General features: G+C 44.5%; 3 protein-coding genes across 6 annotated transcripts; 1 reads left to right on the top strand and 2 right to left on the bottom strand.

Moving 5' to 3' along the window:
* The first annotated feature begins 807 nt into the window (after window positions 1-807).
* On the top strand, window positions 808-5021 carry gcdhb (glutaryl-CoA dehydrogenase b). Of its 2 annotated transcripts, none has more exons than XM_076143109.1 (12): window positions 808-897; window positions 1524-1637; window positions 1939-1971; window positions 2090-2230; window positions 2481-2543; window positions 2639-2809; window positions 2926-3055; window positions 3555-3771; window positions 3897-4000; window positions 4096-4221; window positions 4511-4671; window positions 4796-5021. In XM_076143109.1, exons 2-12 carry the CDS (start codon window positions 1535-1537, stop codon window positions 4867-4869), a joined length of 1323 nt encoding a protein of 440 aa, XP_075999224.1. In that variant the 5' UTR covers window positions 808-897; window positions 1524-1534; the 3' UTR covers window positions 4870-5021. The 2 variants fall into 2 exon arrangements, with proteins under 2 accessions (XP_075999224.1, XP_075999223.1); XM_076143108.1 differs by having other exon boundaries at window positions 851-941; window positions 1522-1637.
* Window positions 5022-10768: 5747 nt separating this feature from the next.
* farsa (phenylalanyl-tRNA synthetase subunit alpha) lies at window positions 10769-14938 on the bottom strand. 2 transcript variants are annotated; one of them, XR_012961060.1, is made up of 14 exons: window positions 14756-14938; window positions 14155-14292; window positions 13968-14066; window positions 13751-13866; window positions 13498-13590; window positions 13242-13370; window positions 13026-13141; window positions 12739-12823; window positions 12529-12628; window positions 12238-12406; window positions 11997-12074; window positions 11784-11898; window positions 10946-11203; window positions 10769-10886 (listed from the first exon to the last, which is right to left on the bottom strand). XR_012961060.1 is itself a non-coding variant. In XM_076143167.1 (13 exons), the coding sequence occupies exons 1-13, from the start codon at window positions 14900-14902 to the stop codon at window positions 11098-11100; spliced, it is 1491 nt and encodes a 496-aa protein (XP_075999282.1). In that variant the 5' UTR covers window positions 14903-14938; the 3' UTR covers window positions 10769-11097. The 2 variants fall into 2 exon arrangements, 1 of the variants encoding a protein (XP_075999282.1); XM_076143167.1 differs by having other exon boundaries at window positions 10769-11203.
* An 890-nt stretch (window positions 14939-15828) lies between these two features.
* Window positions 15829-27144, bottom strand: ilf3b (interleukin enhancer binding factor 3b). Of its 2 annotated transcripts, XM_076142818.1 has the most exons (18): window positions 27099-27144; window positions 25866-25954; window positions 25058-25281; window positions 24297-24471; window positions 23613-23760; window positions 22127-22218; window positions 20956-21051; window positions 20737-20848; window positions 20490-20587; window positions 20295-20406; window positions 20103-20216; window positions 19802-20007; window positions 19514-19693; window positions 19084-19365; window positions 18829-18961; window positions 18696-18743; window positions 16761-17180; window positions 15829-16556 (listed from the first exon to the last, which is right to left on the bottom strand). In XM_076142818.1, the coding sequence occupies exons 2-18, from the start codon at window positions 25866-25868 to the stop codon at window positions 16426-16428; spliced, it is 2574 nt and encodes an 857-aa protein (XP_075998933.1). In that variant the 5' UTR covers window positions 25869-25954; window positions 27099-27144; the 3' UTR covers window positions 15829-16425. The 2 variants fall into 2 exon arrangements, with proteins under 2 accessions (XP_075998933.1, XP_075998934.1); XM_076142819.1 differs by lacking the exons at window positions 15829-16556; window positions 16761-17180 and adding an exon at window positions 17517-18131.
* Between the last annotated feature and the right edge of the window lie 244 nt (window positions 27145-27388).

The following is a 27388-nucleotide window of genomic DNA, read 5'->3' on the forward strand; positions in this document are numbered from 1 at the left end:
AATTGCAATATGGGAAACTAAACATTTCCTTTAAAACTAAAAGTGAAGACTAAAGTGGTGCAGTGTGGTTGATGATTGAACCCCATCCATTCTGATTTACTGTTTTATATTAAAAATCCAACATAAAGCAAACTAGATTGAGTTTTCATAGCACAGTAGCACAACTGCAAGTGGTAAAATTGATATATTCCTTCCGTCAATGAGACCAGAGAGAGGTGATTCATTGAATGATTCACCCTGCTGCTGGTACTGTGATTGTAATATCACAGAGAGATGGGAAGATGTTTAGCATGCAAGCAATATGTTTGGGTGAAAAGAATATTAAAAAAATCTTCCTGACAATATCCTGTTATAATGATTATAGTGAGTAATAAATCATTGCTATAGATTCACTAAAGCGTAGGACTGGAATGTTGATATTAAAATGATCACATTTGTATTTAATGGCGTAGAATCTGTGTCTATATTCTGTGCAGAAAGTCTGAAGGGCAGAGGGTTTATTCTGGGACATGAACGCAGCTGACCGTAACCACGCCCCTAACATGAACGCCCCTGCTCATTAGCCAATCAGAACCGTCTTGGTAGCTGAAGCATCCTCAGCAGGCGGCCATGTTCGGTGATGACTTTTGTACACACTCACATTTATCCATACCCGTGTGTCTTCGGTTTTTAATGTTTTTGTATTGTTTGCATTATTTCATCAAAACGTTTCCTTTTTATAAGATAGTTAAGGTGGCCACTGACTAATTAATTGCATAAGATAGGTACCACGTAGATAAAGACCCATTCAATATGGCGACAAATTGAAGACGCTTTGGGTGCCTTTACGCGATGACGTAGTTGGATGTTTTGACGTCCGCTGTCTTTCATCTGAGTGTGTGAGGCATAAAAGTGCAGGTAGGACGCGACTCTTCACCTAATAAACACATTTAAAGTCTCAAATATACAGTCCCTCACGTTTTTATCGTTGTAACCACAGTACTCATACTGCCGCTGTGGTAGTTTTGACAGTTTTGACAGAGATTATTGTTTTTCATACCGAAGTTATCTGCTAGCTTCTGTGAGCTAACGCAGTTTACCTGGTGTAGCATGGCTAAGCTAAAGACAAACAGTCGCCTGACCAAACCTGTTTTCAGTGGAGAATATATTGTAGTTTGCGATTGCTACTAAATTGTACTTATCTTTTGTCTGGGAGACTCGCATTCATACTACCCTTCTAAATGTATAGGAGTCAGTAGAAGGTGTCGATGTTAAAATGTGTAGCCTTAAACTCAGATAATAGTTTAACTTAAAACTATTCTTTAAACTCGTATATAGAAGCCAGTAGTTTTCCTCGGCCTATTTAAGCCTGTGAATTGATCCTAAATGTTTCCTGTTGTCTTGGTATTTCAAGGGCAATCTTTGTTTCTTCTTTTGTCCATCCCAACTTAAAAACATTCCCCGCTCAGCGGAGCCAGGATGGATCCCTGAAAGTGAGTTAGATTATTTTAAGATAACTTCACACTTTCCCGTTTATTTGACAGATTCCTTTGCCATGGCATTGAGAAGTAGTGTTTTCCGCCTCCTGAGCCGGCCTCAGAGATGTGCCATCCTCTCAGCTTGCAGAGCACAGGGATCTGCAGCACCTGCCACACGTGGTAAATACTACAACACGTCGGTTCTTTAAGGTTCAGTTCATCAGAAAGAAAATTAAACTTATTTTCTTGTCTGCTGAAGAGCTCTAAACATAATATACATATACATTATAGCAGGTTAAGCTATTACAGACTGTCTGCTAGGCCCTGATATCTGGCCGAAACACACTTGTTACTTTACACTTTTTGCTGTTTGAACAGATTATTATTGTTTGTTTGGTTATTGTAAGAAATATTAACATTTTATGTGTAATATTAAGCACCTGTGTAATATCAGCCTGTTGTCTGGTTTGTAATTCTACAGATGCAGAGAAGACTGAGCAGAAGTGCAAAGCACGTACGTGTTTATATTGTCGCTAATGTATGAAGTCCAAGTGTCCAAGAGCTCACATCAAAACATGTTTTACCTACAATATCACAAGTTTAAAATCACTCCTCTATTAAATACCTGACAGCCAAAGTCCAGTTTAACTGGCGCGATGCCCTGGACCTTGAGGGTCAGCTGACAGAGGAGGAGATCATGATCAGAGACTCCTTCCGGACGTACTGCCAGGACAAACTCATGCCTCGCATCCTGCTGGCAAACAGAAATGAAGGTAAACCAAGAGGACAGACCTATGTGGACTACTTGAGCTCAATCCTACTTTAGGGAGTCTGTGTTGTCTTCAGCTTCTGGAGATCCTTAATGAGAATCTAACATCTAATGAATGCCAGAATATTTGCTGACCTATGTGTTGGTCTGTTTATGTGTCATCCATCCATTTCCACTTCCTGGGCCGGGTTGTTGAGGCATCAGTGATATAACGTTTAGCTCATCTAACAGCAGCTTTTTGTTATTTCTTTCAGTGTTCCACAGAGAGATTGTGTCAGAGATGGGAGAGATGGGTGTTCTGGGGCCAACCATCAAAGGTGAGCCAGAGCCTGTCAACACACAACCTTTTACAGTCATGTTACACTCTCCTCCTCTTTTTGGTAATCATAACTCTCCATCCTTTGATATGAAGGTTACGGCTGTGCTGGGACAAGCTATGTGGCCTATGGTTTGATCGCCCGAGAGGTGGAGAAAGTGGACAGCGGCTATCGCTCTGTCATGAGTGTGCAGTCGTCACTCGTCATGCACCCCATCAACGCCTACGGCACGGAGGAGCAGAAACAGAAGTACCTCCCCCGGCTGGGTAAGGAGAGGAGACGAGGAAGCATTCAACTATTATTGACGTTCACTCGAAATAACATGATGAAGACTTACTGTGTATCGGCATCGTCATCACCCTTCCTTCATCCGTCACTCCAGCTAGTGGGGAGATCTTGGGCTGCTTTGGTCTGACTGAGCCCAACCATGGCAGTGACCCCAGCGGAATGGAGACCAAAGCCAAGTACAACCCATCCAGTCGCACCTACACCCTGAGCGGCTCAAAGACCTGGTAAGAAGATCCAGATGGAATGTTGTTTCAAGAACATCAACAGCAGGAACACAGAGATTGGTTTTATACAAACGTACATTCATGATACCAGCAGGACTGTAAAATTGCCTTCAAGACGGTGTTTCTGTTTTCAACGTCAACAGTTCTGTGATGTCATTAGTTGTCCACACAGGGGAGCTCTTCACCTCAGTGGAAGTATGAGATCTTATTGGTGCTAGGTTGTTATGCAAAGTTACTTTACAAAATGCCCCAAACCGCACTGAGGTTTTTGGTTCAAGTGAAAGGAAGATCACAATTATTTTCGGAATGTAAAATAGCAAAATAAATGAGCAAAAGAGTAAATCCAAAGACTAATTATGACCATAATTTTTTTCTCTCATAATTCTGAAATTGATACCCACAAATGTTTTTTAGTATTGATCATGTCATGATTTGTAGGTCCAATCACACAAGTATTTGATTGGGATATTGTAGTGAAAACATAAATTTCTACCTTCAGGATCACCAACTCCCCTGTGGCAGATATCGCTGTGGTCTGGGCCAAATGTGACGACGGGAAGATCCGCGGCTTCATCCTGGAGCGCGGCATGAAGGGCCTCTCCACACCCAAGATTGAAGGAAAGTTCTCCCTGAGAGCCTCTGCCACTGGAATGATCGTCATGGACGAGGTGGAGGTCCCTGAGGAGAACCTGCTGCCCAATGTCTCTGGCCTTGGGGTGAGTGAAGTGGAACAACAAGAGGCAGGAATGTCTTAAAACAAACTCGACATCTTTTGTGTGCAATTTCACCGACTCTGCGTTACACACAGGGAATTGCTCCTCACTCTGCTCTCTCCTTCCAGGGTCCTTTCGGCTGCTTGAACAATGCCAGGTATGGTATCGCGTGGGGAGCTCTGGGTGCTGCAGAGTTCTGTTTCCATGCTGCTCGCGAGTACACACTGGACAGGTGAGGACGCTTTGATCTGATATTATTATCTTACAAGTCTATACCTCTATTTTGATGCTGTGCTTGACAAATGTTCTTCTTGTTCTCTCGACCAGAATCCAGTTTGGAGTGCCACTGGCAAGGAATCAGCTGATGCAAAAGAAAATGGCTGACATGCTGACGGAGATCACCATTGGCCTACAGTCCTGTCTGCAGCTGGGAAGACTCATCGATGAGAAGAAGTAAATGCAGCTGGAATTGTTACTTGAAATTACTGCTTGTCTTTAATTTGTGCTCATCCAAGGGAGACGTTCGGCTGGAAAACTTGGGTTTGATAAGACTTAGTTATATCCTGAATCATTTCCAGCCCCCAGGTTGCTGTTCTGCTGTCTTGTGCCTTGTGTCAGCTTGAAAGAACCACTTTGGCCTTACACACAGGCCCTGTATGGCATTCAATGTAGTCGCACTGTCATCATGAATGTAAAATCCCTGCCTGGACCATTGGTTGTATGTCCTCTCTTTTCCAATCAGAGCTGCACCAGAGATGATATCCATGCTGAAGAGGAACAGCTGTGGTAAATCCCTGGATATAGCCCGGCAGGCCAGAGACATGTTGGGAGGAAACGGCATCGCTGATGAGTATCACATCATCCGTCATGTCATGAACCTGGAAGCCGTCAACACCTATGAAGGTGAGGGACCAAGTACAGAAAAACAGAAAATGGCAGGGACTGGGTTTTTCAGACTCACATAATAGTTTCTGTCACTGTGTTGTGATCTGTGTCTCACCTACATCTCATCTCTTCCCTCCTGCAGGTACTCATGATATTCACGCTCTGATCCTGGGCAGAGCCATCACTGGGTTACAGTCCTTCACCGTGGGCAAATAGATACGACCTCTCTGTGCCGTCCCTGCTCTTGGCAGACACTTAATCTGCCGTCTCAAATGTCAGTTGCTTGTCAACTTGTAATACGGCACAAGCGAGTTTTAGATTTGTTTAATCTGTTTTGCGGCAATTATAATTTTACTGAAGTTTCAGTGCTTTATTTTGAGAAAAGGTGGACTCAAGTTAAAAGAGAGTTAGTTTTCTACTCATGACATAGAACATGTGTCATTTTAATTCCCAATATACCAGTGTGACATCTGGTACTGGTTTCTGCTGCTGGTTATAAGTGTGAGCAAAGATCATTCAACTCTACCACAATACTTAAATTATGAAGCAGCTCAGCATAAGAGCCAATCACAACAATGCCAGTAAAGACATTTACTGATCAATCGTTACTGTTTTCAGGTGTACTATACTACTAGCACTTTACTGATACTATTGCGCAGTCATGATTTTGCATGGTTTGTCCGTGGTCAAGAATGTTGAGAGGTTTTAACAGATGACGGTTATTTATGAACTCTGTCTGCTGTGGTGATGGTGTGAATCCTGAAAATAAAACCATTCTATCTGTAATGCTGAAGTTTGTCTTTATTTCCTGCTGTTTTTTTAACTTTACAGCACTGAATCGGCCCAATAACATGTCATTACTTTGAATTGAGTCTCAATAGAGGAAGAGAAGAGTACAGCTGTTTCCTTTGATCACGGTGTAGCAGCACTCACAAACCTAGCTGCCATTTCTTAGTGCAAATATGACAAAAGCTGATAAAAGAGCGAGGGGGAACAGAATATAGGGCCATAAACGTTTTAGTGCTAATTCTCTATTAACACAAATGCTAAATGTACAAAATGGCTGGTGTCAAATTGAAAGCCTGTCAAAGAACATTGGAAAGATTTCTCTGTTTTCCTGCACACATTACTCATGCACTCTGACTATAAACCACACATTTCAATTCCACAAGGAACAACGTACCTGCAAGTATAAACGACTGAAAAATAACATTCATAAAGATAGATAGTAACTTTAGGAGGAACACATACACGTACTATCTGTTTAAACTGAAAAACCATCATTCGGGGCAGCCTGAGTCGGAGTCGCCCTCCATGTCTCCATCCGTCAGGCCTTGTTGGCTGATCGGTTGCTCCAGGATGGAGAACTGCACGCTCATCTCCTGACAAACTGCGCTCACCTGGTGGGTGTGCAGAGAAAATACCAGGAATGACAGAATATTACAAGCGTCACTTCTTTAACCTGAGGCTGAGCTGCCCACTGCATCTGTTTAAGATAAGTGTGGTAATCACTGTGCTGACCATCTTTCCCACCCTGCAGCTCTCACCTCACGCAGCAGGGGCCACTGCTCTAGTTGATTCTCTTCGACAGGTCCTGGGAACTTTTGGTAAATCTTTGCTTGGCGAGAATCCAAGGAGAGTTCAGCCTCAGCACCTTCCTCAGCAGGTATCCCACTCAAACGTGGATCAGTGCTCTCACTGATGCTGGAAAGGTTCAGGGAGACACCTGAGTCCACACTGGACAACAAAGAGGAAGATCAACTTGAGTGAACATTAACATGAATTCCAGGGATTTCCTGGGTTTTGCACATAGATCAGATTATGTTGAATGTCCTAACATGTGGGTCTGTCACAGTCACTACAAACAGGAATATAAACATATATACATTAGACTGCCAGATCTTCCTACTTTATCCTAAACAACACAACACATGTTCTTCATAAATGCATAGAGCAGATGTCAAATGTGCACACAGGACTTTAATATTACATAACACCACACCTGCGCTGCTCTAGGTCGCTATTCAGGGCCACAAATGGCACTGGGTCATCCTTCGGGACACTGAGGTCCAGGGTATCCTGTCCTCCAGAGGGGTCCTGGGGGAACAAACATCACATGACTCAGCAAACTCTGGTATATATGCAAAGTAAAGCCTATAACCTTTTACCTGCTCGGGCAGAGGCACCAGGTGGGGTGCAGGTTTAGGGGTGGACTGGTAGCAAGGAGCTGATTTGGACGGGAATGACTGAGCCATGGCCTAGAAAAAGAAGAAATAACCTAAAACACATCAAGGAAAAGTCAATGAATCACACTGAATAAACGCTGCGTCATAGCCATGTTAGTTGTATAGAAATAGTTGTTTTACATACTAGAGAAACACGTTAAACTACTAACAAACTACTTTAAAGTCCTTGGAAACAACAATATAACTATTATAAAGTTACATAACGCAAGTTGGTTTATTGTTTTAACTATATTTGCGCTAGCTGTGCTAGCTTTGAGTCAGAAACATGCTAATTAGCATATCAGCGAATTTAACCAGTAATTGTCTGGCTTTCACTTATCTAGAGTTTAACAAGAAATGGTTGGAAGATCTTAAAAATAAATGTTTGTAAATGTAACACGTTATCATTCTTCAATTAGTGAATTAATCACACTTATTTAACTCACCTCAACGTGACGTTTGTGTCGCTAGATGCGTTGAAAAATGGCTCCGTCCCATTTAGTTGTGCTGCCAGTGGGCAACAATACAACACTATAGGATGACAGGATTCCGGCCCGTGCTGGACTAAATGGAACGCAGCCACCATTAACATTAGAAGGTGCCTGAAAATAAATCCTCCGGTCTGTATTATAAAAGGATAATAGACTCCGTTTGCAATATTTAACATATATTGTGTTTTAAATGTAGTGATGAAACCAGTGAAATGTAAAGCTGTAATGCAAGAAAACAGAACATGCAGGATCAGGTGCATCAGCATTCAATGGGATAATAGTAAACACCATGTTAAGCAATACATGCAGTGAACCGTGGCACTGTGGTTTCCTGATCTCACACAAAAACACATACTCAATGCTCATCGTGCTTCACATCACACACATCCATCCACATCCACATTCAGCTGTATTCATCTCTCACACTCTTACAAACTCTCACTCCAGCCTTTCTACCTCAGTTCACCTCCTGGGAAATTAAGGGAGCTGTGAACCCCACAAAATGTTCTCAGTGCTGCCGAACACGTAATCTCTCTTTCTCTCTAAATCCATCAGGGCAGCAGGGATGTGGGGGCAGGCAGGCTGCTTGACAGATCCACCCATTCCAGCCCCATTGCATGTCTGCCTCCGCTTTCACTTTGAAGTGGGGGGAATTAAAAAAACAGCAAATCCCAGGCTGTCCACAATGCCCAGACATGTTGTACATCACACTTACATAAGGAAATTGCTTCTTTTCTTTCCTGGACCAATGGCCTTTCATCTTTTGGGCATGTGTAGATCTGACTCTCTGTGACTAATTGTACCCCAAATGGACAAAATGTTCTGTCTGTGCTGTCTGTGAGGAGGATGAAGTTGGGCGTGATGGTTTCTCCTGGTCACTTCTCACTCAAACACAAGTACACTCGTCTAGAGCAGCTTTATGGCAGTCTAACAGTCACATCATTAGGAAGATTTCCAGCATTATGTAGTAGTAGTAGTAGTACCTATAATTTGGATTGTATTATTATTACAAGTACAAGTGGCACGAGTACCAAAAAAAGTACCAAAATATCTGCTATTGATTGGGACATGAAACAAACGTTTGTGTTGAAATCTGCATTCCTTGTAGGCTACTTACCTGTGTGAATGTGTGCGTGCGTGTGTGTGCGTGTGTGTGTGTGTGTGTGAAGCTCCTGGATCACACTTCTGGAAAGGATTTGTGTGAATTCCCATGAGGAGACTTCGTGGTAAATCTGTTAACATGGAAGACTTAACGCGCACAGACAAGGTGTCCCATAATCCTGTGCGGGGTCAGTAACTTGTTGCGTGGAGTTTGATGGAGGGGCGGGGAAGTGGGCGGAGCTTCACGGTAGGACTTGCTGGAGGGGCGCGCGGTACATTTCAGCACCAGGGACAGAGACGCGGACCAGCGGGACACATCGGGGCTCCGACACCGGGATGGAGCCGCTAAAGACGGTGAAGAACAACGATAAAGTAGGCATGTTCTTATTTTAGATTCGTGTTATTTCATTTTAATATTGACACTTGCTTTTTTCTTGTTTTGTCTTTTGTAGAATATAAAAATCTTTTTGTTTGTGATTCGGTTTTGCGTCGCCACTTGAGGAGGGTTCACGTTTCTCAGACAAAACGAATCCACGCGACAAGCAGACATCCTCAGGTGGATTAATAACGAACTTCCGAATCATGAGTGGCTACAATATGACCGGTTCGAACTACTCTCACGCAGCACAACTTTACCCAGTTTACTCAACGTCACTGGACGACCCGCTGTACAAGCAATACAAACCCGCAGTGAAGGAGCTCATCCCTCTGCCAAAGGGGGTGCTCTACCTGCTCATGGCTGCCTTGGTAGTTGTTGGAGTTGCATATGCAATTGTCGGACATCTCATCAAGGATCTTGCTATGGACATAGCAGGTATTGTCTTGTTGCACAACTCTGCAGATATGAGCTCATCACAGACAGTACATGTTTAAAACGCACATTTGCATTGAAATGTATGAATGATCATTTTTAGGTCTCTTGCTTACATGTTGATGCTCCAATAACACAGAAGCAAAACATCTGGGTGCACAATTAGAAGGCTACTACTACTCAAAATCATTATTTTGTCTTTATATTACCCAAACACATCAGCACCCACTGATTTCATGATACCAGGAATATACTAAACCTATACTAACCTTATTTATAGACTGCTTGCTGGGTCCCCCTTGTGATGAAGAAAAGGAAAAGGACAACAATAACCCTGAGCAGATCACCTCCAGAAATCTTTCGTCAACGCATTCATTCCCCCACGCCAACGCCTTCCATGTCTGGGACCAGGAGGGCGTGATCATCCCTCTGCCCCAGGACGACAGCCCCCTGGGCAGCCCGCTCGTGCTGTCTGCCCTTCCCTACATCCCCTCTTTGTTCCCCATACACAGCCCAACCAGCCAAAGCTCTCCGCTCTCCCTCCTCGGTTGTCCGACGCCAAACAAGGAGATCAGCATGCCGAGGGAGGTCTGATGATGGGAAAGTAATCGCGGCTAATATGACTATGATCAAGGAAAGCTTTGTTGACTTTGCGCATCAATGTGCTGACTCTTCACCTTTAACTCAAGAGGCAAGAGAGTTAAGCTGAGCTCAGACTGCAACACACGTGATGTGAATGTTATCATGTGTGAGATGTGTAGAGACAGTTTATTTGAGTCCATCTGTATTTGCCATGTGACACTTGAGAACCAAAAGCAAAGATATTATCTATGATCTGTGTCCTTTGTAAATGCTCTCTTAGAATATGGATTCAAGACTCTTTTCTCTCTCCTTCTTTCTCTCTCTCTCACACACACACACACGCGCATATAACAGCAAAGTCAAAGTAAGGCCCCCCTGTAGATTGCTATGGAATTGTATAGTAAGAGAGCTGTATCTGTTGTTTACATGTAAGGTTAACACCAGTTACAAGGTTTTGTCAGGCTGCTGTAGATCACTACAACCTGTGACAAGCTCCTGCTCTTCTTACACATTTAGTTAGTGGATTAGTTCTCGCAGCCGCATCAACCAGGACGATTCCAACCAGTAAACCAACCAGCAGGTAGTAAAATGTTATTTCAAGACACAGCAGGATTATCTTAAGAGGAAGACTTAGGCACTCCCAGCAAATCGACACGTAAACAAGAGTTAATCCTGCAGCCAATACCTCAGGTGTCACATTCAGTCATGGAGCAGAGCCTCTCATGCTGCAGCTATTATGGAGGGCAGATCTGATCACATACACACATTCTTATTGTTAAATCCTGTTTATGTGCTGCCACACAGTGGTAAGGTGGAAGGAAACTTCAAACTGTGACAACACACACAGGATTCTTTTTAAGTTCTCCAGTTAATATCTCACCTTTCCAACAAATACATGAGCCAGATTGTATTTGGAAAATCTTTTATTGTGCTATTGTAACATCCTCAGAGCAGAATGGTTGTTTACAAGTAGGGCGTCTGCTGTAGTTAGTAGGCCAGAGTGAGGCATGAAAAATAGCTGTTCTTGGTTTGTACCACAAAAAAAGAGCCTAAACGTGTCACAGCCCTTAGAAGAGTCAAACCCACATGTGAAGGCCTCTTTGCACCTGGAGGAACAGTGATGGGAGTCTGTCTGTAAGTTTGTATTGTAACAAGGAGGGTGGAGGGCTTTCTCAGGTCTGACACAGGCGGGACATGTTAGGTGGTGAAGGAAGGTGAACATCCCAAAGGAAACTCAAGAGTCCAGTCTGCATATGGGGCTGTCGTACACCATCTGTAGGTTCACTTTGTGTCCCACCAGCTCTCTGATGTTGTTGATGCCGTATTTAATCATGGTGGGCCTGCAGGACAGAGGAGGAGGAGGAGGGGGAACGTCCCGGTGAGCAACAGATCACGTAAACGCAGCCATAACAGAGCCAAAGATGTTTGTGTGTCGGGTCAAAACAACACAGTGTTTGCTGGAAGACTGAGGATTAGTCGACATGGATTATGAAGCCTTTTAGAGGTCATTCAATCCACAGTTATTAGCCGTGACAGTTGACCTCAGCTACCAACTTCCATGTAACACCCTACACTTAACTGACTATGACGTTACAGATAAACATCACCCAGACTTCAGATCACAGAAATGTCAATCTAACTAAATAATGTCAGCATAATGAGGCATTGTTATCATAATCCTCTCCTGCTAAAGAAATCTAATGAAGTGAAATGTGGGTCACAGAGCTGGACGCCTGGATGACACCTACAGACACTGTGACACACACACACACACACACACACCTTTAACCCCTACATGGAAAAATCCCGCATAGATCATCAACTAATTGTAGTTTTAACATTAAAGTGATCCTCCCATTCACAAATCCATATTATGATCGTGTATCAGTAAGCTGGACGTGTGTGTGTGTGTGTGTTCACCTCTCCAGAGACAGTCCCCAGGCGATGACGGACACATCCTCAGGGAGACCCATAGGCAGCAGCATCTCTGGCCTGAACACCCCAGAGTTCCCCACTTCAACCCACCTCTTCAGTCCTGTAAATAAAGAGGAAAACTCAGGAGTCACTAACGAGTTACTCACAGTTACGGCAGGTTAGAGTAAAGGACGTTAGTGTGAGGGAGCTGCGCCGCACCTTCATGGTAGCTGAACACCTCCATGCTGGGCTCTGTGTAGGGGTTGTAGGCGGGCTTGAAGCGGAGTTTGGTGATTCCTGGGAAAGATAGAGAGTTAAGATTGTTGATATTAAGATTAGACAGTTTACATACGTTGTACATTGCAGTGTATAGCTTCGACAAACTCACAGGCTTATAAGGTCATTAAACAGGATCTTAATGAGAAATGAAACATGTATCCTCATCTCCCAAAAGCCTCACCTAGTTTGGTGAAGAACTGATGCAGGATACCCATGAGGTCTCCCAGCGTCAGCCCGTAATCGGCCACCACCCCTTCAATCTGGTGGAACTCGGCCAGGTGGGTGGCATCCAGGGTCTCGTTCCTGAACACTCGGTCAATTGAGAAATACTTGACCGGGGTGAATTTCTCCTGGAGGAGGCATGGTTGGTGCGACAGGCAGGGAGGGGAGACAGAGAAGGAGAAGGTAGAGGTTGAACGTTCTGTTTGTTTTCCATCAGTCAAGTATCCAGTATGTTAAACCTGCCACTCACCTGCTGTGCAAGTTTATACAACATGCGAGCGCTGACTGCTGTAGTGTGTGTGCGGAGGATGTTCTTCTGAGCCTCCTCAAGCTTCCACTCGCATTTGTACCTGTTAGGACATATCCACATATTTACTGAATATCTGCTGATGTTCGTCGATTAGTCCATTCATTTACCGCAAACAAACTAAACTATATTCATGGGGTTAATCTGTCTCACCCCTGTGAGCCGTAGCCTCCCTCTGAGTGAACCTTCTTCACTCTCTCCAGGTAGTCCTGAGGGAACTGGTGGGCGAGGGCGGGGTCTGAACAAATGGGGTTCGCAAAAAAAAAAATCAATTAAGAGGATTTTAATACAACGAGACATGTCCTAGTACACACACACACACACACACACACACACACACACACACACACACACACACACACACACACACACACACACACACACACACACACACACACACACACACACACACACACACACACACACACACACAGTCTCACCAGACAGGAAGAAGGTGTCATGCTGGTCTCTGGCTGGGTGCTGCTGGGGCTGGAACAGGGAGTCAAAGTTCCAGAAGGAGCTTTCTATGAAGTTGTTGGTGGGCATCTCTGTGAAGCTACAGAGAGCAGAGAGCCGTGTGTGACGTGTTGTGTTTCATTACATCCATGCCTTTGTGTGTAAAGTGTTCGTGAGCAGTGTGGTGCACAGGGTCTCACCCCATCTCCAGGAAGATCTGCCGGAATTGCGTTCGCACCTTCATCAGGGGGTGCAAGTGGCCGCAGTCGGGGGCAACGCCCAGGGCCTCAAAGTTGTACGGCTTGAACTTCTTCTCTTTCCAGCTCCCACTGCAACAAGAGGGTCAACACACACTTGGAGGAGAGGGCTTCATAGGTCAAGACAGAGCAACCTGAAGCTAACATGCATGAATAGATTTTACAAACAAAGAGAATCAAGCAGGAAAGGATTCATCACCTGGCAATCATCTCAGGCGTGAGCTCCGTGTCCTGTTTGGTGATTGTGGTGCTGAAAGAGTCGCCTTTAGTGATCCAATAAGACTTCACCGTCCTGGAGACAGAAAAGAACAAGCACTGCCTCTTACATACTCGTCTTATAAAGATATCAGGCATTTTAAACCTGGTCTCAAACATATTCTAGCTTTGTTGCATAGGGATTAAATGGGATGAAGAGTTTGTTCTGTATTTATAATATCATAGCAAACACTTACACTTCAGAGAGCAGCTTCCTCTTCTTCAGCTCGTTCTTTTCCTTCTCGTCCAGCTGAGCCTGGCCTTTCTGAATCAGATGGAGCTTCTCTCTGACCTGGTCTTGTATGCTCTCCACCTGGGAACCCCCAAAACACACAAACGCAACTTTTTAGACCCGGAAACCAGCAAGATACGGCTCATTAAAAAGCCACACTAAGATTTAAATACTGTACATACAGCCTTGAATATCCTTGGGCCGCCCTCGTGAGCCTTGTCCAGGCGGATCCACTTGTTGGACATGGCCTTGCTGAAGCCGATCTTCCCAAAGGATAATTTCTGAAGGTAACAAAAGCAAAAGTTCAACAATGACACTTTCCTCGTATGTCTCCCCCCTGCCACACTTGGCTCGTCACCGTGCTCTCACCATGAGTTCACTCTGGGCCAGACCCTCCAGGGGGATGGAGCCGAACACTCGGGCTTCATGGCTGCCTTGCTCAGCGATCTCTGTGCCCTCGCCCGTCAGCTCCCAGTGTTTGGAGGAACGGAGCTCGGCTGAGATTAACTGGACAGCGGGGAACAAAAGAGACTGCGGTCAGTTTATGTGCGTGTGATTCTGATGCGTTTTAACGGCGTAAATATTGATAATGACTGAGAGAAAAAGAGAAAAAAGAGCGAGTAAAGTGCAAAAACTCAACAGAGCATGATACACGAGTCATTTTTCCGAATATATATATATATGTATAAATAAATATACACAAGACAAAACTATAGCCAGACAGATCTACGTGGACTTTGTTATTTTGATTCATTTGATTTTTACATTTAAAACTAATCAAACTAGAGCTCAAATACATTAAAAGAGGCATGCTTATTCATCCAAATCATTTCGTTTCTACATTTACTAGTGGACCTGACAGCTCGACAATGTTTTAGCTCGACGTGGTTACATTGCGTCAGTCACACTGAATGAACACTGTTGACGTTCCCGGTATGACTTCCGGTGTCCCTCGGCCCGGTAAACTTACATCTCCGAGCGCCTGCAGACTCTTCACGGCCCCCACGACGAGCTGGTGGTCCACTCCCAAACTGCCCGCTATTTCCACGCTGTCCACGCCGTCGTCTGCCTTCTCTATCCGCTGCAGGAGCGCCTCCACTACACCAGTGTCCGCCATGCTGGAGGAAAGCTACACTCAGAAGAGACCGGAAGCGACGTCAGGGGGAAATAAGAAAATCCAATGCCGTAAATGTTCGTGTTCGACGTGATATTCTGGATCTTACCTTGTTCAGATATGTTTGTATCTGTGTTGTTTAAATACAATTTAATATAATTGTCTGAAAAAATATATAGAACAAATAAATTAACACATAATTAAGGAGGTAAAAAAAAAAAGAAATACGCAATGAAAACGATTGGACAAAGACATTGTAGGCGTCCATACACTTCATGACTTAATATAAATAATGTATTGTGGACTGTAATTAGTTAATGTAGACTTGACAATTTATTTGTACAAAGCGGACACATGAAACAGTCAACATACTTAAATATTTGACAAATCGAGTGAATTTCACGACGTATTATATTTTTAAAAAGTGCATTACAAAGCCTTTTTTGTCCAGTAACTGGATATTTCAGTATTGACTGCCGGTGTAACGACTGAAAGGTGTCTCTAGTTTGAGACTGTTGTACTAGTTCCAGCCACATGGGGGCAGACGGCTGGGCACATCACGTGATCAGTGTGTGTGTGTGTGTGTGTGTGTGTGTGTGTGTGTGTGTGTGTGTGTGTGTGTGTGTGTGTGTGTGTGTGTGTGTGTGTGTGTGTGTGTGTGTGTGTGTGTGTGTGTGTGTGTGTGTGTGTGTGTGTGTGTGTGTGTGTGTGTACCTTAGCAAAGTTGGAGAGGAACATCCAATCCTCATTTAGAAACACGATGACGGCAGCTAGACACATTTCACTGGCCTGTAGTTTTAGATATCAGTTGATAAATACAGACAATTCATCAAGTCACTCATTTACAACGTTAAAAAACAGTCCCCATTGGAAGCCCTCATATTACACACACACTAAATCTAAAAAGTAAAATTGCCTTAGTTTCAAAATAAAAATTCTTTATTGATACAAACACACTTGTAATCTTCAAAGGACATATTAAAATAATTACATCAATAATGTATAATATTAAAAAATAAGCCAAAATTACAAGCAATGACAAAAGGAACTTATGCGCAGTCTTAGGCTTTATGTATTGCTACAAAACAAATACAATGTTCAGTAGTTGAAAACTATAAGTGGTCAGTTTTCTATGAGGAATAACAGAAAGGGCTTTCACAGCTGTCTTTACACCGAAGATAACCAAGTGGGAACAAGTGAGTAACAAGAAATAAGAACAAGGCCCGGTAGGATAGATAAAATATAGTCTAAAAACACAACTAAGCACTGATCAGACCACTGAGATACACCACTAAGTTCAGTCACAAATCAGCTCCGACATCTACAAAGTCCAGACTTTTTCAAATTGTGTCCACATTGTGCTACACCGAAACCCAGCACATCAGAAGCAAACATGGAAAAGGCAGAGAGAGAGCAGTCGAGCCATCCGTCGCTTTCTTTGGAGAAGGAGATACAGACGCAGGGTGCTTGGTGCCGATGACGGTACAGTATCACGGGTCGCTAGGATTTGGAAATGGACATACCGTCTATCTGTACTGGTAATTCATGCTGCCGTCACCCCTGCCGTAGCCCGCCGGGTTGTGGAACTGATTGTGGTTGGTGCTGAACCCTTGGTTGCCAGCGCCCTGCGAGTTGTAGCTGGACTGGTTGTTGTAGCCTACAAAAGGAAATGGGTGAGAGCCTAAGCATTAGACCAGAAATCCCAGAAATACAAATGAACTCAAATGTTTACAGATTTGTTATGTCATTTTGTACGTCAATGAAGCAAAGAAATCATGTGACAATTGCTTTTTAAACTTGTGGTCCAACTAAAGAGAACACTGTGTGGGGTCACAAGGCCCTGGCTTTCTGATGAACTCACCATCATAACTGTAGTCCTGGCTCCCTCCAGAGCCACCCGTCACCTGGCTGGGGTATGCTGTGCTGTACGAGTACCCCCCTGTTCCCCCCTGGTTCTGGGAAAAATTCTTCTTTCCCTGCCCATAGCCTTGGCCATACTGGCTATAGGGTCCCTGGGCTGAGGGAGTGCTGGACTGATAGCCACCTCCAGATCCTCCGCTCACACCTTGGGAACCTGTGAAGGGCGATTTCCCTGCCTTGTGCATGGGGGGTTTCTTTTTGGGGTTTTTGTTGGCGGAGTTGGCAGTGTAGCCGCCGTCATTCTGGTAATATGAACCGTAGGACGATTGTGCTGATCCCGGTGCCGGGGAGGCTGGAGGGCCGCTCGAGGCTGTGCTCGATGCACAAGCTCCTCCGTTTGTACCGCCGTTGTTGTAGTAATCTGGGAAAGTGACACAACAGCATCGGACATTCGTAAAATTGGCGGAACAAATCTATGCTTGAGTACAGATTTACTTTGACAGGAATGAATTGGAATGTGCAATACCACACACACATTAATGGTAACATCACATTTATTTAAAAAAAAAACTCCAACAAGCAGTCTTCCGCTCACAACCATTCAACAGATTTAAAATGTTGCCAGTCTGTGTGCAAACATTATGCCAACAGCCATCAAAGCTCCAACAGATGGGAAACTGTGTCTACAGAATAAGACCATCATGCATTCAGTAGCTGTGACTTTAGCAGTGCTGCCCATATGACACAGAAACAGCAGATAAACACACAAACAATGTGGCCATCTTTTAAAAGCAAAACAATAAAATACAACTGTTTGATCAGGAAATGAGAAAATGTCAAATAAAAAACAGTTCACATCAAAGTCTTTGTTTTGCAACCTCATCTAGGTGGACAGAGTGGAGACCAGGCTGTGATGTCCCAGTGGCAGCCAGATGTTTGACTCACACAGGCCCTGATCATTGGCCAACAGATTACACACAAACTCTCTTCTCTGTCCAACACACGGCTGCAGTCTACAGCAAAACAACCCTGGGGTTTTTTTGGGAGGTCCAAGTGTTTAGGTGCATCCACAGCGCAAGTTGAGAGAAGAGAAGGTGATTTATAGCTACATGCAAGTAGTAGAACAGAGTCTCCCCGAGGTGTCAGCACATTAAGTGGGTTGGCAAGACAAGGCGGAGGGGGGTTGCTGTCTCTGTATTCCCATGGCTGCGGACTTGGTGGTCAGGGGTGTTCGTGGTGCTGCTGGAACACTACTGAATATCTCTGTCCATTTTTTATCCTCTCTACAGGACTGTTTTTGATTTTTTTTTAAACTGGGGGACGATCTATGTCGCAAACTCGTGGTAGCCATAGCAGTCTGAGACAAAGTCACCTAAAGAGTGAGACAGGGCAGAGAAGGGAAAAATATCAAAATTAGATTTGTTGATTTTTGTCTGCCATCAAAGTGGCAGTTATCACTGACTCAGCTGGTCAGATTGCATTCAAAGTGAGTGGAGTTTGTTTGGTTTTTAGATTTCTCTGCTCCTGTCACGCTCAGGTGGCTCAGTCCTCAGAACATGCTGCCATGAGGAAGAAAGGGGTTCTCATAACAGGGGGGGGGGGGGGACCTTGTCAAAAAGAGTGCCTGTGGCTTAAAGCAGAGAAATGTAAAATCGCTGAACTGGGACATCTGAATCATTTTAAAAGACATGTGGCTTTGTTTACAGTAATGTGGCACAAGCTGTTTGTTCTACCAATCTGTCTGGGAGAGGCTGTGCAGAGAAAGTAGCTTGTTAGGGGAAGCTTTTGTCTTTTCAGAGTCCCAGGTGAAAACAACCCATCTACGCTGACACAGGCCTTTTCTTTCTCATGAAGTAAGTGAGAGTCTGGCTGTAACCCAGCGAAAGAACACAAATGCAATCAAACCACTGCTACGACAGCTGAAAGGAATACTCACTGTATCCGGAGTTGGCGCTGTTCCCGTAGCCGTAGGTTCCAAAGCCACCTGGTTGGACGACAACAGCACACGTGTGACACTCAGGATGTTGAAATTGCGAATCAGTGTCACGGTATATACACAACATATTCACCTGTTTGGCCATAGCCTCCTCCGTTATTGAAGCCTCTCCCCCGGCCACGACCCCGCCCTCCTCTCCCTCTGCCCCTGGGTGTGGCAGAGTCCCCGGGCCCTATGCCCCCTGGCATGCCAAAGCCTGGAGGGTGCTGGAGACAACAAAGATATTTAGCAAATCTCACACACTCCACACGAATTAGAGTATGATGTAATATGACAAACCCAGAAAGGCTGGATTAAAATGCCATGGGATGTCTGACTGGTTGCTTACCATGGGTGGAACCTTCTTCTTCTTAGCAGCCTCGGTCACGGAGCCCTCGGGGAAGAGGCGCTCTAAAGCAGCCAGGGCCGCGTAAGCCTTGGCCACCTTCTTATTGGACCCCGTCCCCTGGAATTTCTGCCCGTCAATCTCCACCTCCATGACAAAGCGCTTGTCGTGGCTGCCGCCGGTCTCAGAGATGAGCTCGTACTTGAGCCCACGCCGCTTTTCGTTCAGCTCCATCACGGGGTTCTTGCCGTGTTTGGTCAGGATGGGTCCCTGTTGACGCGCAGTCTGAAAAGAAAACGAAGCTGGTCAGTAACCGATCGATACGATTGATCACAAAGCCAAATTATTCAGCTGTAGAGGACAATACCCAGACTACTCTCTACAGGGTCAGGCTGACAAAGTTCACTCTCTGGCAAAAGGAGTAACGTCGTACCTCTACAGCATCAGTGGCATCTGCATTTGCTGTTCCCGTAGCAGGAGGAGGAGTCTCAACTGGTGTCACCACTGGTTTCACTTCCTCCACGGTTGTGGCGGCTGCGGCCGTTTCTTCTGGTTTTGCAGGCTCAGCAGTCTTTACTTCGACTCCTGTGGGAAGGCCCATGTCCTGGAGAACCTGCAAGTTTACACAAAGAAGAAAAAAAGGTAAGTTTGATAGAAGTAGTGAAATCTCTAAATGTGAAATAACAATGAAGTTAAAGTTCACACAAGCTTTTGCCTTTACCTTGACAGCTACATGAAGCTTGGCAGTGCGTTTAGAGGGACCAGAGGCCTCAAAGGTCTTGCCGTCCACTTCTACAGACATAGTGAACACTGGGACGTGGACAGGGCCAGTTTGAGATATCAGTTTGTACTGGAGGCCTGGCTTCAGCTGGTTGAGTCTCATCAGGGCATTCATAGCCTGAGGCGGCTCGGCCTTCTCCTCCGGAGCTTAAATACGGAGCAGAAAGAAGCCATTAATTCCATATTCTTTACAGTAAGAGTAGAGCTGACGGGTCAAAGGGAGTTGCTGAACAGGCGCTTACATTTCTTCTGCAACTTCTTCTTTTTCTTGTTTGGACTCTTATCATCAATCCCTTCCTCTTCCTCGATGGGCCGTTTCATTGGTGGGGCATAAACCGTGAAGGGTGGGATTTGCACTGAATCAGAGGCACAAACACAAATCAAGCAATGGCAAAAAGACTTCTGAATATCCACAGTGAGTTATGCAGTCATACCTGTGTAATCGATGGGAGTTTCACTCCGAGGTTTCTTGGGCATCTTAGAAGGAAGGGGATCCATTCCAAGCACTTTGTGAAGCTGTCCAAAAGCAGACAGCCTTAAGGCGTGCTGGAGACAAGAGAGGGAATGTGTGAATTTCACATTTACCGCATTCTGAACACACACAGAAAAACACACCTATGTCTACACACTTGTGCACTGCGTGTGATATCCTCTCTCTGCTGGCGGTCCAAGTGGCCGATGGCGTCTGTTGCTTCCTTCTCACATGGATCACAGAGTCCAGCTCCATCTACAGCAGAAACGTAAAGGTGCCATAGCTTAATACCACAACCACGACATCAGAAAACAAGTCAAGGAGATTTAAAACAATGACATAACAAAAGTTTAGAGATGAAATACCACAAAGATATTCAACTCTGTGCCACATACTGTACATACCTGCCATGAGGATTCCTGAAGCCAGACATTCTAAAACTCTTCGCAGGGCTTCCCCTGCTCCCATGGGCCGGTTCCCTGTGGCAATCGCTTTCTCAGAGATGAGCTCCAGTGGCTGCAAAGCAATAAACAAGGACGCTCATTTAGATCTACTGCAAGTCACATATACTGACATTTAAAAGTGAAGTCGAGGTGAAATGTTGGCTCCGCTTCCTGACTCACCCAGCCACGAAGCGGAGCCCATGTGGGGACACGGGCACACAGGTCTCTCAGGATGCGGATGACGATTACACAGGAACGCAGCCCGTTGGCTCTGGCCTGTGGACACAATCGGGGAGGAAGGGCAGGAGGAGGGGTGGGGGGGGGGACAAGGGAACTTAGTCAAAGAGGAAGACTATGGAAGGTCCAATTGTGATACACACCGAAATGAAAGAAAATCATAATGCCACAGACTAGAATGGCTTAGCTTTGTCATTAGGGTTGGAAAGTCCAGGGAGTTTAGAGACTCTAGATGTGAGCATTCACATGGCTGTAAGTCAATAGCCAACATGATCAATGATACGGTCCTCAGACACCTTTATATTATTTGAGAAACACATGCTTATGAATTAAGATCAGGAGGAAGGGAGTAAAAATAAAACCAGCTTTAATGAACCAAGTGAGCTACTTAAAGAGGATGTGCTTAGACGTTATTATTAAATACAGGAGTAATGGTAACACAAGACACAGGGTGCAATATTCCTGCTGGAGTTGTGGCACACAGAAAAACACAAACAGCCAGAGAGCAGGGGGAAGTGGAGGCCACACACTCTACAAAGACAAGCTGCAGATATGGAGCGCTAACTGTTATAAGTATGAAAGCCAAAGATGACACAGGCCACAATACTGTGATGCAGAATTATCACTACAAAAAAAAGAACATCTCTCCTTGAAAACAACAGAATGGGGCAGAAGAAGGTAGGAGCTTGTGTAAATGTGAAAACAACTCATCACACACACATCAAGACCGATACTTTAGAAATATTGCACCTGGATACATGATATTAGTCCCATATTTGTCTCTATTAATCTGAGGTAGGCAACGGTTGATCTAAAGTAAGTGACTGCCTGGGAGATAGTTGACCATGAAGACTTAAAAAGCAGCAATGAACTTCTTCAAAGAATGGCCGCATTAGAACCTGTTAAGTGAGCAAAGCAACTAGACAGCAGTGTAATGACAAAGGTTTCCTAGGAAACAGTCAGATCATCAAATATTACTACAGAAGATACACTTCCAGAAAGTCAAAGAAAAAAAACACATGGAACACCCAAATTAAAGACAAAAAGAACAAACAAACTTAAAACTACTTCTTTTTTTTTTTTTTGTAGAGACAAATAAAGACAAGATCCAAACCTGGAACCACTTAGCGTGGCGGAGAGACGCCAAGGCAGTTAGGCATTTCTGCCTGTCCAGAACATCCGGGGGATCGTTGACTGAAAGCGTTTCTATTGGCAGGTGGAATAAGAAGACAAGGTACAGTTTGACCAAGGGGAGTTCTGTCAGCCGGCCAGGGGGAACACAGGCAGCCTTCCCAAACCACAGGCAGGAGGGGGAAGGGGAGGGGGACCCCTCCACTGGAGAACCACCAAATGCTCTCACCTCCCAGTTTTCATATCGTTTTGGACGCGTCGGCACACAATCATTACACTTCATCCCCACAAGAACGACAGTGTTGAGAGGTTGGTTGTAACGTGTGTAACTTGACTTCGTGAAAACAAACATTACAAAGCCCTAGAATAGGCGATAGACTAAAAAAGGACAGTTTTATCAAATGGGAGGTGGTCTCTCCAGTGCACTAATGTTGGGACAAATCAATGCCTCAAATCCAGAGCATAAAAAAGGTTGGTTTTCTTTTGTGGCACTCAGGAGGTGGAGGTGGAGCCCCTCCCCTTTGCCCCTATACTGGGTATACTGCACTTAGCCCCTTCCGAGACAGATAGCGGCCAGTTGGTCAAAGGTCCAGCGTCCCTAAAAATTGACAAACTAGAAGGCTTGACAGAGAGAATCAGAATTGGAACCACAGGCAGAAGTTATCAGATGCACAAAATGTGGGTATAAGAAACAAGTCCACACTGCAGCAAAACTGATGGCTTCAAAAAGACCCAAACTGGGCTTCACTGTTAGCACGGGGCTACAGATAAGGTCAAGGTGAAACACCCACCAAACTGAGATCCTCACTGTCCCTGAGAGTTTAAGACGACTGCATGCTTGAATTTCTTTGTAAAACTTGAATTAACACAATTTACCTGTTCATTCCTCTCCTTAGGCATGTTACCAACTAGATTCATTTCCGCCTCCCAGCTGCTGTTGCTGGTCTGCCTTGTCGTGACCTTTAACCCTCAGCCTTCCCTGCCTAGGAGCATCAGAGACAGTCTATAGCCCACTGCTGGGTCTAACAACCACGGACAGCTTCGCCACGTTTTTCGCTACTCATTTTTGCTGCAATGCAAACCGTTCATCATCAGTGGTAAAACACATGCAAACAAAGTGGTCGCTCTATTTTTTTTTATTTGGTTAAATTCTCAGTAAGCCTTCGGTTCATTGGTGACCTTGATCATTAAACGGGGAAGAGAAAGCCATGTTTCAGCATTCAGTTATCTCCCTGGCCTATACTGTATATTGGGCCATCAAAAATGTACAATTACATCACATGGAACTACGAGAGTGTCTAGAGAGCTATAAGAATAGCAGTTTCATTATGCGATTATGTGCATTCATGTCCCCTAGCTCCATTGAAGGCCCAATAAACAATATCTGTATAATCTGGTTGGCTGTCTGGCCTCCTTACTCCAGGAGGGGCGCCTCTAACAAACACCAGCGCCCTCGGGTGGCAGCTTACCTCCAGCTGCTGTCCTCTCAATCTCTTCACGCACTACGGGGGATGTCAGGCGGATTGTGAGGGTGAGTGGCGGCTCCTTTGCGTTCTTAATGACAATGCTGGCATCACGGATCTGCTGGGTCACCACATATTTGTCTTCTGTGATCGCCTGGGAAAGTGAAGCAGAGAAAAAAAATAAAGAGAAAAAGAGATTAAATAGATCTGGAGTGAATGTGTGAATGTAGGATTAGTTAGATCAATAAGTCATTCTTAAGGTCCGACACAGCACGTCCGTTGTAAGGTGCAAGAAGACATTACCACACACAGTTAGCTTTAAAACAGAGGAGATCAGCTCGGCCATTTCCACCACCATTATCCTTTACATAAGAGCAACCACAATAAACCCCAATAAATCAAGTCACAGCATAGAATAGACATAACCATTAAAGCACAAAGAAATAAAGAGCTTCCTCCTCTCACTCAGTTTCCTGTCTTTGTCAGCATGAACCCAGACAAAAGCCTTCAGATAACCAGATAATCAGGACAATCTGCCCTTGAGTCTCTTTGACACGATCACCCTCCTTTCATCTGCATTGGTCTTCTCCCAGAGAAACAGTAGATCTACCAACGTCTACCGCTTGATTACAATAACAACCCCCTTTCTTTACCACTTCCATGATTGCATTACCTGTCTGCTGTTCTCACCTTTAACTGCGTAACAAGGTTTTCAGACACTCTCTTCAGCAACATGATAGTGGGCTTTTCCTTACAGAGGAGCACCAACTCCAGGTCCAGGTCGCCCTTGAGTAGCAAACCCTTGGCAACCAGGCCGACCCGCATCACCCCGCGCAAGGAGCGTGTAGCCTGATCCTTTTGTTCACTGTTAAGGAGGGACAGAGAAGCAGGAACAAAGACAATAAGCAAAGAGTGGAGAGAGAGAGTGAGGAATCAGGGCTATGCAAATCAGTACAGTGACAAGACGGACAGACACACCAATTTGTTCCAAGCACGACTGTGAGACTCAACTCTCTTGTGCTACGCCACAACAGACGGCTCAGCTGTGGGTGAGTTTGGGGAGTGACAGGATATAATGAGTATCTGCAGCATCTAGATAACATTCATTCATCATTTGTGTGAGAGATTTTGGAAATACAAGACCAGTGTTTCATTCAATTGCAGATCCGTGTGAGAACATTCGGTTATACAATTACAGTACACAGTGCTGTACTTTTCCATTACATATTCACTTTGTACTCCAGCCTGTTAGTCAACTGTGTCACTAAAATCAGAACTTCTCACTCAAACGTGGTGAAAAATTATTTAGACATTAAGTTCAGTGTGGATCGTGAACATGGAGTAGTTTGGAAGCCACACAGACAACTGAAGTTTGTCTGACGGGTAGCTAAGCATCATCGCTGCCTTTTCTACCACTTGAAGAAGAGCAATGCCATCCCAGATCTCCTTACCTCTCTTTGTCATTCTCTATGACATCTGGCTCCGACTTGCAAGTTCCCTTCTCCTGCTTATCCAGCCAATCAGAAACAGCCTTGAGGGCCCGTTCTGAGTGGGACACCATGTTCTGGACATTCTCCAGCTCCTCCTGTGTTGGGTAGATGGCTGAGTGTTTGGCCATGACATGGCGGTCATCATTCATAAACACACGCATGGAGCGGTGGCGCATGGGGGGAGGCTGCGGGGGGAAAGAAGCTTTGGTTAGACGGCAAGATAGAGGAAAGGTGAGCTGTGGCAGACAAAATTCATCAATGTCAACACATTTACATTTCTTTCAGCAGCTGGGCCACATCAAACCCAGAACAGAACTCTTCCAGGTTTTACTTAGTGCAGTTAGCTCATCGACTTCCATTTAGAAACGGCACTTTCTAAGGTTTGAAAGGTTCCAGTTCAACAGCGTTCTCTTGTCTGTAATTAATTAAAAGTCTGAATAAGAGGGTTTCATGTCTAGGTCAAGCTTCTAACACCAGTGATTACACAAGATGACTAAGCTACAGCCAAGACCTATTTAGAGAAGTGAAATCAAGTGTGAAGTGGCTGCATGAAGCCCTGAAGCCAGAGGGAGACAGGAACGACTGAACACTGGCAGCATCATACTTGTGACTTAAATTAGACATGACATGTTTATGAACACAATTAAGAGTGCTGCGTATCCAGAGGGTTAACACGAGCACACTTTGACCGTTTGCCCTTGGTCCATTACTTGTATTGGAATATTTTCAAACAAAATCAAAAAAAAAAACAAGGATAAATTAATATTACCATAGCTGATCTAGAGACGGGTGACAACCCAGCGATTGGCAGTGTTAAAAGGTCTTCACACAAGGAAGCGCAGATGTAACAGTCTGTCTCTGCAGGGAATAAACGGGTTAAATGAATGAATGGAAACAGAAAACTCAACAAGACCAGATATCTCAGGATAAGTTTAGATTTAAGAGTGCAAAACCGTACGCAACCCAGCAACACTAATGCTTATTCAATAACACAGAGCAGTGTAGTGAAGTAATAAGTGTGAACAAATGTGTGACAATCAGATTTTAAGCAGGATTTAAAAAAGGCACAGCCACAAACACACACACATAATTAAAAGTAAAACAACCATGCAGAGATCAGCCAACTCATCTTTATCTCTAGTGATGTGAAAGTTACTCCCATTATGCAACTTTAGTAGCATGTGATCTGGAGGATGGAGGTCAACATGGACAAATTGAGAAACCAGAAATGAGCTGTCAATGCCTCTAGGGGAAAGTTTGAGCAGAATGTAATGAAATCCTAAATTGGGAGCACCTTATCGCGATTGCAAACTATTCCAAGAAAAAGCCACACGAGCGCAAGTACGATTTAGTTTCCAAACAGGTTAGATTTAAGCTTTAATGGCGCAAAAACATCCTGTATAACAACATTATTTAGCTCGGTTTGGGTTATATCGGAAGCATGACAACAACCCAACCTAACAATGTCACACCGCAATGTGTTTAACAGCACAGACTGCATGAACCACGGGCAGTTTGGAAAGGACCATCCAGTCGTTGTGGAGCTTAATCAGAGGGTTTAAACACAGACGCCATTTTAATGCTGCCCCTGACTGGCGACTGTGGCTCGCTAGCCTAGAGACACCCACAAAACCGGGCTACTGGCTTTTCAGACCTGCTCCCCGAAACCACAAGACCGTACTTCGTGTATAATTGTGGGAATTAAAACAAGAACACGTCAGCTGGGAAATAACGTTTCTTTAAATAATATTCCGCTAGCTTATTTACACAACAAAATGGTAGAGAAGACACCGAGACCCCCGAGAATCATGCTCAGCCTAACATAGCATGCTAGCTTAGCTAAACAAAGACAAATGGCTTCTTCTTCTGCCGGTAAACTTAACCGTTAAGCAACATTCACGTGACCCGTCAAATCTCTCACTCGGAGCGGAAAAACACTCCATACGTATACTCCATTACGTTCAAACCATAGGCTGATATGAGAGATGTTTGTCGTACTCACCGGCGTTCTGCTTCTGATGAACGGTTCGCCACACCAAGCTACCAAACTTGGCAGCAACAGTGCAAAAAAGTAAACGCCCACGAATCGTAAAAGCAACACGCTCATTGGACAGACGTGGCACGTGATGTCATTTGCAGCCAATTGAACAGTGCTCAATACAAGCTTCAGGGGCGTGGCTAGTGTTGGTGAAAGGCGACACACGTTTGAGTGTTTTAATGTGTGTTAATGTGATTTTAGTTATTTTCTTAGCTTCTTTTGTATTAATCATCTATTGTGTTTTGTCTTGTTTG

This window comes from Genypterus blacodes, unplaced genomic scaffold (assembly GCF_046128005.1).
Source record: "Genypterus blacodes isolate CSIRO-AG114 ecotype Tasmania unplaced genomic scaffold, CSIRO-AGI_Gbla_v1 ptg000022l_1, whole genome shotgun sequence".
NCBI classification, from domain to species: Eukaryota; Metazoa; Chordata; class Actinopteri; order Ophidiiformes; family Ophidiidae; genus Genypterus; species Genypterus blacodes.